General features: G+C 49.5%; 1 protein-coding gene across 1 annotated transcript; it reads left to right on the plus strand.

Annotated features, from left to right (window-relative positions):
* Positions 1–653: 653 nt before the first annotated feature.
* Positions 654–9,126, plus strand: LOC309555397 (large ribosomal subunit protein P1-like). The gene is made up of 3 exons (XM_082257412.1): positions 654–877; positions 6,640–6,714; positions 8,980–9,126. Exons 1-3 carry the CDS (start codon positions 806–808, stop codon positions 9,109–9,111), a joined length of 279 nt encoding a protein of 92 aa, XP_082113538.1. The 5' UTR covers positions 654–805; the 3' UTR covers positions 9,112–9,126.
* The last annotated feature ends 434 nt before the right edge of the window (positions 9,127–9,560 follow it).

The raw sequence follows: 9,560 nt of genomic DNA on the forward strand, positions 1-9,560 counted from the left end.
CGGCTCAGCGCAGCTACCCATAGCATCCAGACGCCGGCTCAGCACAGCTAGCCATAGCAACCAGACGCCGGCTCAGCACAGCTAGCCATAGCAACCAGATGCCGGCTCAGCACAGCTAGCCATAGCAACCAGATGCCGGCTCGGCGCAGCTAGCCATAGCAACCAGACGCCGGCTCGGCGCAGCTACCCATAGCAACCAGACGCCGGCTCAGCACAGCTAGCCATAGCAACCAGATGCCGGCTCAGCGCAGCTAGCCATAGCAACCAGATGCCGGCTCAGCGCAGCTAGCCATAGCAACCAGACGCCGGCTCGGCGCAGCTACCCATAGCAACCAGACGCCGACTCAGCACAGCTACCCATAGCAACCAGACGCCGGCTCACCCTTCCTCTTACATCGCACTCAGTAACTTTTCCCGCAGAGCATCTCATACATTCCTGCAGATCATCCCTCCATTCCCCCTCCGGTAGATCTCCATCCAGTAGTGATCGGTGTGTGCGGTTGTCTCTCACCTGGCTGTACAGCGCTGCTCCTCTGCCGGTTGGAGATCTCGACAAGTTGGATATTTCGGCAGGACAGCTCCGCTCCTCCTCCCCTCCTCTTATCCTATAAGGCGCTCTGTTCCGCCTCCTTCGCGCGCCCTATAAGAAGCCCGGCTCCGCCCCCTCCGCTCTCTTTCGCTGAAGTACGGCGACGGATTAAGGTGCTCGGTCCTTCTTGTGAAGCTAAGGCCTGGTGTCCATCCGGCGACTAGCACCCGACTCCTCTGCCATCCGCGACCCTACGAGCGTCCATCACACACAGCCATGGCCTCCGTCTCCGAGCTCGCCTGTATTTATTCCGCACTCATCCTCTACGATGACGATATCACCATCACGGTGAGTGAGGCCTAGTGCGGGCAGGGAGATGGCGGCGCGCATCGATGACGTCACTCCCGCCTGGTTCTGTCTGGCACGCGGGGTCTTCCTGGGATTTGTAGTTGTACAGCAGGAGGAGGGAGACTCCTGGGACTATTGGGGAGTCCTGTGTGCGCCTCTCTGCTTCACTTTCCTCATGTGTGACCTACAGAAGACCCTATGGGGGGGGGGCGCTTAGTGCCCAGTGAGGACTGGGGGGGGGCGCTTAGTGCCCAGTGAGGACTGGGGGGGGGCGCTTAGTGCCCAGTGAGGACTGGGGGGGGGCGCTTAGTGCCCAGTGAGGACTGGGGGGGGGCGCTTAGTGCCCAGTGAGGACTGGGGGGGGGGCGCTTAGTGCCCAGTGAGGACTGGGGGGGGCGCTTAGTGCCCAGTGAGGACTGGGGGGGGGCTGCTTAGTGCCCAGTGAGGACTGGGGGGGGGCGCTTAGTGCCCAGTGAGGACTGGGGGGGGGCGCTTAGTGCCCAGTGAGGACTGGGGGGGGGGCGCTTAGTGCCCAGTGAGGACTGGGGGGGGGCGCTTAGTGCCCAGTGAGGACTGGGGGGGGCGCTTAGTGCCTAGTGAGGACTGGGGGGGGGCTGCTTAGTGCCCAGTGAGGACTGGGGGGGGGGCGCTTAGTGCCCAGTGAGGACTGGGGGGGGGGGGCTTAGTGCCCAGTGAGGACTGGGGGGGGGGCGCTTAGTGCCCAGTGAGGACTGGGGGGGGGGGCGCTTAGTGCCCAGTGAGGACAGGGGGGGGGGGCGCTTAGTGCCCAGTGAGGACAGGAGGGGGGGGCGCTTAGTGCCCAGTGAGGACTGGGGGGGGGGGGGCGCTTAGTGCCCAGTGAGGACTGGGGGGGCGGCGCTTAGTGCCCAGTGAAGACTGGGGGGGGGCGCTTAGTGCCCAGTGAAGACTGGGGGGGGGGGCGCTTAGTGCCCAGTGAAGACTGGGGGGGGGGCGCTTAGTGCCCAGTGAAGACTGGGGGGGGGGGCGCTTAGTGCCCAGTGAAGACTGGGGGGGGGGCGCTTAGTGCCCAGTGAAGACTGGGGGGGGGGGCGCTTAGTGCCCAGTGAAGACTGGGGGGGGGCGCTTGGTGCCCAGTGAGGACTGGGGGGGGGCGCTTAGTGCCCAGTGAGGACGGGGGGGCGCGTGAGCCAGTGAATTGTGCTGCATGGAATGCACCCACTGCTGTTCTGTCATGTGCAGACAGCACCCCCCCCCCCCCCCATTTCAGAAAAATAAAGTGGTCAGACCTCTGTGCCTGATCCATTCAGAGATTAATTACAGCAGTGACTTATTCATCCACTTCCTGCTTGTATTGAGTGACAGGTGACATAACTCCGCCCTCCCAGATGCACTCTGGGAAGGCTACTTTGCCTGTCTTCCCTGGTGATCTATGGGGGTTGATTTACTAAAACCGGAGAGTGCAAAATCTGGTGCAGCTCTGCATGGAGGCCAATCTGCTTCAAGTGAGCTTTGACCAAAAAAAAAAAAAAAGGAAGTTGATTGGCTACTATGCACAGCTGCACCAGATTTTTCACTCTCTGGTTTTAGTAAATCATTGGTTAGTGTTTTGTGTTTTACAGCGCATGCAGTACTTTTGTTGCTGTCCGGTGAGATTCAGTCCGTTCAAAATGAAGGCGCTCAAATCACACCGCATATAAATCACACAGGAGCCGGTGTAACGTTAAAAAACCATACCCCGTGAAGAAACCATACCCCTCGTCACTTCCCGTCTGAAACAGCAGAGCACATGCTCAGAGCCCCGGAGACGTGATTGAAGAAAAGTTCACAAGTGCGCATGCTCGGAGGGTATGATATGTTAACGGCACTAATACTTGCGGCGGTAAAATTAAAACAGTTCTGCTGCAACATCAATCATCTCCTCTCCCTGTCACTTCCCTGATCTCCCCTAATAAATATAAAAGCGGCGGCGGGTGTATGAGATGTAAATGACGGCGATCTGTGCTCCGTGATCCGCTTTTATATTTATTAACGGAGATCAGGGAAGTGACAGGGGAAGGAGAGGACATGAGGCATGATGCAGAGGAGCTGTTATAATGTAACCGCCGCAAGTTAAACTACCGTGAGAAATCCATACCCTCCGGAAGTGACGAGGGTATGGTTTTTTCACGGAACACCGGCCCCGGAACAGTTCCATTCAAGGTATGTCAGGGAGAACTGTCAGTTGCTTGTGCTCTCAACCAAACTGTCAAGCCACCAAGTGGCTGGTGTCATGGCTGATCACATGTGCAGTATTGTGGCAGCTGCAGGGAAGATCAGAGGTGAAGGTGGCAGCTTCTGCACAACTTCTGGTGTGAGCTGGCAGTTATGCAGCAATAAGAATTCATGTACATTGGCCTACATTTTCTTTGTAAAAATGCAAATTGAATGGCCCCCACACTCGCCTGACCTAATTCCAATAGAACACCTCTGGGACATTGTTTGGGTCAATCTGACACCACCAGGTTGCACCTCAGTCTGTTCAGGAGCTCAGTGATGCCCTGGTCCAGATCTGGGAGGAAATACCCCAGGACACCATCCGTTGTCTCATTAGGAGCATGTCCCAACATTCTCAAGCATGCATACAAGCACGTGGGGGCCATACAAACTACTGAGGACCATTCTGAGTTACTGCAATGAAATGAATTTGCCTGCTGCATCATTTTTTCACTTACTGTGTGGTATATTGACATCTGTGATGTTTTGATACATTTTTGAAAGAAGCTGGTGGCCAGCAGTAGGAAGGTGGTGGCGGCGGTGGCCATGTTGGTACACCCCACACTGCTCAGCACTAAGCCTTTTTAGTTTTCAATTATTTTTTTATTAAATTTGAACATGAATGAACAAGGAAACAGCAGCCGGTACACTTGGCTGACAATGAGTAGAATACAGAACATTATGTAAGAATGGAGTATACAATAGTAACGAGAGGAAGTTGCAGGAACAAAGCATTCACAAAGGAGAGACTGAGGATGGCAGAAATGATAAGTAACCAAACATCTAATGTTCCGGGCAGCACTAAACCTTTAGTGTCAGTTCACACTACAATAAACCCCCGCTCCATCGCGGTTCAGTTTTTGCGGTCCCAGTATATTGAGTTTTTTTTTTTGTAATGTTATTTTACTATATAAATCATTAAAAATGAAATATTTTTGTGTTTTCCGTAGCTCTTGCTATGTCTCTCAGTATCTTTAACCACTTAAGCCCCGGAAGATTTTACCCCCATTCCGACCAGGGGGTATTTTGCGATTCGGCACTGCGTGACTTTAACGGAGAATTGCGCGGTCGTGCGACGCTGTACCTAAACGAATTTGGCGTCCTTTTTTTCCCACAAACAGAGCTTTCTTTTGGTGGTATTTGATCACCTGTGCGATTTTTTTGATCACGCGTTATAAACAAAAAAAGAGCGTCCATTTTGCAAAAATAGCAATATTTTTCCCTTTTTTTTATATGAAATTCCCCCCAAAAAAAATGTAAAAATCAAAATTTTTTAACATTTTCAGCCAATTTGTTTTATGATACATATGTTTGGTAAAAAAAATCGCAAAAAGCGTATTTTGATTGGTTTGCGCAAAAGTTATTGCGTTTACTAACTAAGGGAAAGATTTTTGTCATTTTTGTTGTTTTTTTTTTAACGCGTAATGGCGGCGATCTGCGATTTTTTTTTTTTGCGGTACTGCGACATTGCGGCGGACAGATCGGACCCTTGACTGACATTTTTGACACTTTTGGGGTTACCAGTGACATTTCTACAGTAATCAGTGCTATATATATATGCACTGTTACTGTAAAAATACACTGGTAGTGAAGGGGTTAACTTTATTTGAGAGGGAGGGGCTGTGTGTGTCCCTAGGGGCGTGATTCTAACTGTGATTGGCTGGGGCTTCAGCTGTATGCAGAGTGATCAACGGATCTACATAGTAGATCCATATGATCATCTCTCATACAGAGGGGAGAATGACAGGCAGCTTGTTTACACAAGCTGCCTGACTTTCTCCTTCTCCCCCGCCGATCGCAGAGTGGCCGGCGGACATCGGGTCCGCCGGTCACACGCGCGGGGGGGTCCGTGACCACGCGGGAGCGCGCCTCCGGGGGCGCGCGCTCGCTCCCTAGACCCTCACAAGCTAGTGACGTAGACCTACGTCACTTTGCCTGTGAGGGGCTGACCGCCGACGTAGATAGTCGTGCGGCGGTCGGCAAGTGGTTAATGTGTTTAAATGAGTTTCTATTGTTTTAAAAGTGTGTTTAAAGAACTTAAAATGCTTTTACACGTACAGTGACAGTAAAATAAACATGCCTACAATGCATTTTAATAGGGTTTTTCCATTTCGCGGATTTTCACTTTTCGCGGTTGGGTCCAGAACGTTACCCCCCGCAATGGAGGGGGGTTTACTGTACGTCGCTCCGACTTCGGGGGTGACCTGTGAAGTCCCATGCGCCACGACTTCGGCGCGACTTGCACAGACTTCATATAATGTCTATGCAAGTCGCCCCGAAGTAGTACTGGACCCTTTTTCTAAGTCAGAGCGACTTGTGTCGCTCCTATTAGATACGTTCCTGTACTACACTATGGACCGCGACGGTGCACGACTTGTCAGGCTGACCAAGTCTTATTAGTGTGAACCGGCACTTGGGCTTTGAAAATGTAGCATGAAAACAGTGTGGTAGATCTCCTATATACTATATTGATTTATAACCGCTCACTTTATATTCATTAAATGACTGAAATTCAGGTCATAGCTGGATGTAGTATAAGATGTCCACTGGCACCTTATGACTGCAGGTGTTGTGTCAGATTAGCATGCATGCGCAGTAAGTATTCAGCTGGGGGAACATCACTTCCGTTGCCGATTCTGACAACACTGGTGTGAAAACTTGGGGGGGGGGGGGGGTAGGGTGCCAGGACTAGTTTTGTACACACTGATGCTCTGACTTCAATGCTTTATCAGCAGGAAGGAGTTTGATCCTCTTCTGACATTCATGTATTCGGGAATCCCACCTGGAACTAGCATGCATGCAAGCTGGACTTCCATTTGAATGAGGACTTTGTGTTGCCTTGTCCCAAGCTGGCTCATCCCAAGATTTGCTTTGCATGCCTTGGATGTGGTTCGTGCGATTCGGTGTATCTGACAGCTGCTGAGTCCTTTCAGAGGTCAGACTCACTTTTTGTGGTTACGGATGGACCATGAAAAGGTCTGGTTGCTTCTTCGGCTACCATCTCCAGATGGATCAGACAGACGGTGACACTATTGCAATCAGAGAGATTGCATGTAGTTCGGAGCGCACTGCTCCTAAAATCACATGCGATCTCTGTGGTACGAATTTAGCCATACAGTTTGTATGGCTGAATTTGCACCGCAATCGCATTGAACTCGCACAGGACCCTTTTTTTGGTCCGCAGCAGAATCTGATCGCATGGTGGTTCACACCTATGCGATCCGATTCATGTGTAAACTGTCAGATCGCACTGCGATATGCGAGCTGATCTGGGGGTGTCTTTAACTTTGTATTGATACCCCCAGTGATTCGCATATGGCAGTGTGAATGCGATGCGGGAACACGGCTGTAGATTCGCAGCGTTCCCGCATCACAATAGTGTGAACCGGGACTAAAGGTATAACGAGCAGTCTGGTTATATAATTATAGTGCTATATATGGTGACTCTATACAGGATTGTTCTGATTGGTCATGATGTACGGCTCGCCCTTTACTGTATAACTAACAATCTTCTTCTCTCTTTCCAGGAAGACAAGATCCTCGCTCTGATCAAAGCAGCAGGAGTCAGCGTGGAGCCTTTCTGGCCCAGCCTGTTCTCCAAGGTACTTTTTCTTCTATATACCTTTCTGAAAATGCTAAGTTTTCTGGCCATCTTAGGATTCAGTACTTGAGTCACTGGACCATTAATTAGATTAGACTTCACCTTTTTATATTTGACTCCAAAAATACGTAAGAGTGACAGCCGGGGAAGGTGGGACTTGTGACTTTGTCTGGGTTCCTGCTGGGGAGTCTCTTGTTTAGCCATGTCAGACAGGAATGTGTTGGCAGCAAACAAAACCCTAGTAAATTGAGAGGTTTAGAATCTCTGGCACATCCAGCATCACCTTTTTTTTCTTTTGGAGACTATAGGAAGGTAAGGGGTGATCTCCCCAGGAAAGGACATGGAATCCTTTCCCAAAAAAGTCTTTTCTGGGTTTTCACTTCATGCAAATTGACTTTAACCACTTACTGACCCCCCTCCATAGCAGATATACTGCTACAGGGTGGTTATATGTATGTGTGTATGTATATTTATATAATATATATATACACATTTGATTATGCACTTCCGCCTACGTATGCATACCGCTGGCAGACCGCCTCTGCTGTGATTACTTGCAGCAGAAGCTGATCTGCGGTTGCCGGGCATTGAATGTCTGCCGATCGTCGGGAAGAGAGACAGTACAGGGCTCTGCCTATGTAAACGAGGCAGATCTTTGTTCTGATGTGGGGGTTGATGGGTTGTGTCCCTGTATACCAAAACACTGGCTAGGCACATAGTTAACCCTTTAAATGCCCTAGATGTTTAACTCCTTCCCAGCTAGGGTTGTCAGTACAGTGACATTGCATATTTTTAGCACTCATCGCTGTGTTCTTGTCACTGGTTGCCACAAAGTGTTTGCTGCATTATTGCAGTCTCGCTTTAAGTCGCGGATTGCCACCTTTACCAATACATAAAAAGGAAAAATAAATTCCAGTATATATACCATAGTAACATAGTTATAACGTTTTGTGCATACCAAGCCGTATACAATTATTGGGATTTTTTCATAACCAAACATATGTAGAATACATATTGGTCTAAATTGATAAAGAAATTAATACAACTCTATGGTTGGTTTTGCTCACTAGGATCTTGGTCTATATTTCTGCTTTTACCCAGGCCAGTTTATCAATCTTTTAGCACCAAACGGGAAGGATTTAACCCCCCCCCCCGGCCATTTTTTGCAATACGGCACTGCGTTACTTTGACAATCGCGCAGTTATGCAACACTGTACACAGATGTTGGTTTTATTTCTCTCTAGTATATATATATAATAAAACCAATATCTGGGTAGTGTTGCATACCTGTGCAATTGTCAGTTAAAGTAACGCAGTGCAATATTGCAAAAAAGGCCTGGTCACGAAGGGGGGGGGGGGGTTAATCCTTCTCGGTTGGTGCTAAAAGATTGACAAACCAGCCGGGGTTAAAGCAAAAATATAGACCAAGATCCTAGTGAGCTAAAGTCCAACCATAAAGTTGTATTCCTCATACCAGAAGATGGGAAAAGATGAAACACAAATAGACTGCTCACTGATTGTGAAATGGCATCTCTGTGGGTAAGGTAGCACACTATACTTGGTAGGGATGCACCGAAATGATAATTCTGGGCCGAAACCAAAAATGCAGGATGCCCTTGGCCGAAAACCGAAAATGACTTTTTTTTCCCCCAAATAATTTTAAAATGGAACAGGGGCATACACCAAAAACAGGCAGGCGTACACTTGTAGCTGCCACCCTGTTGCAGTATAGTGGTTAATTTAATTACCAATGGTATTTGTATTATGCAGCATGAGGGGGTTAATGTATTGCCACTGCTGGTCACTGATGAATTAGCGACTGACCAGTGGCAGTTAATTAACCCCTTTGTGCTGCATTAGTGCAACCAGTATCAGTGTTAATTAATACTGATACTGGTTGCACTAATGCAGCACAAAGGGGTTAATTAACTGCCACTGGTCAGTCACTAATTCATCAGTGACCAGCAGTGGCAATACATTAACCCCCTCATGCTGCATAATACTAATACCAATGGTAAGCTCGCCTCAGCGTCCCAACCCCCCCGCCTCAGCATGCCTCACAATCCCAATGCAATCTCCTTACTGTCAGCTCCAGTCCTCCGGTGTCCTTCCTTTCAAAAGACCCGCACCCGCCTCCCGGTGATGTCACTACGATCTGTGCAGTGTTCAGGGACCTCAGACCATGTTATGTGAATGCTGTAGTTTGACGTACAGCAGACTCGAGTTATGTATTTCCTTAACCTCTTCTGTTCTCTCCTCTCTGCAGGCTCTCGCCAATGTTAACATTGGCAGTCTGATCAGCAACGTTGGAGCCGGTGGTGGAGCCCCTGCCGCTGGTGCTGCCCCAGCTGCTGCTGCTGCTGGTGGAGGAGCTGCTCCAGGTAAGAGATTGCAGTGAATGGCTCTGGCGGTTTGGCTTGGGGGTCTGCTACCTATATTCAAAGCAAAACACCAACTTTATCAATCCAGTCTGCTAAAGTTTCTTCAGGTCCTTAGCTCCGGTTCACACTGTACCGATGACAGACATCGCATGTGATTCGGAGCGCACTGCTCTAAAAATCACATGCAATGTCGGTGCGATGCAAATTCAGCCATACAGATTGTATGGCTGAATTCGCAACGGATTCGGACACAACTCACACAGGACCCTTTTTTTGGGTCAGCAGCAGAATTGGATTGCATGGTGGTTCACAGCAATGTGATCCAATTCCTGTTCGCACTGCAATATGTGGACTGTCCTGGGGGGTGTCGTTAACTTTGTTTTGACACCCCCAGCGATTTGCATATGGCAGTGTGAACTGCCTGCGATTTGAATGCGATGCAGGAACTCAGTGGATTCGCAGGGTT

Source organism: Pelophylax lessonae (assembly GCF_965119305.1).
Source record: "Pelophylax lessonae genome assembly, chromosome: 5".
In the NCBI taxonomy this organism is placed as follows: Eukaryota; Metazoa; Chordata; class Amphibia; order Anura; family Ranidae; genus Pelophylax; species Pelophylax lessonae.

What these genes read in the sequence shown, in the direction of transcription:
- LOC309555397 (XM_082257412.1), top strand. Translation starts at nt 806, where the DNA reads ATGGCCTCCGTCTCCGAGCTCGCCTGTATTTATTCCGCACTCATCCTC. An exon ending in ATGACGATATCACCATCACG is followed by an intron (nt 878 to 6,639) that starts GTGAGTGAGGCC and finishes CTCTCTTTCCAG; the next exon opens with GAAGACAAGATCCTCGCTCT. An exon ending in GGCCCAGCCTGTTCTCCAAG is followed by an intron (nt 6,715 to 8,979) that starts GTACTTTTTCTT and finishes TCCTCTCTGCAG; the next exon opens with GCTCTCGCCAATGTTAACAT.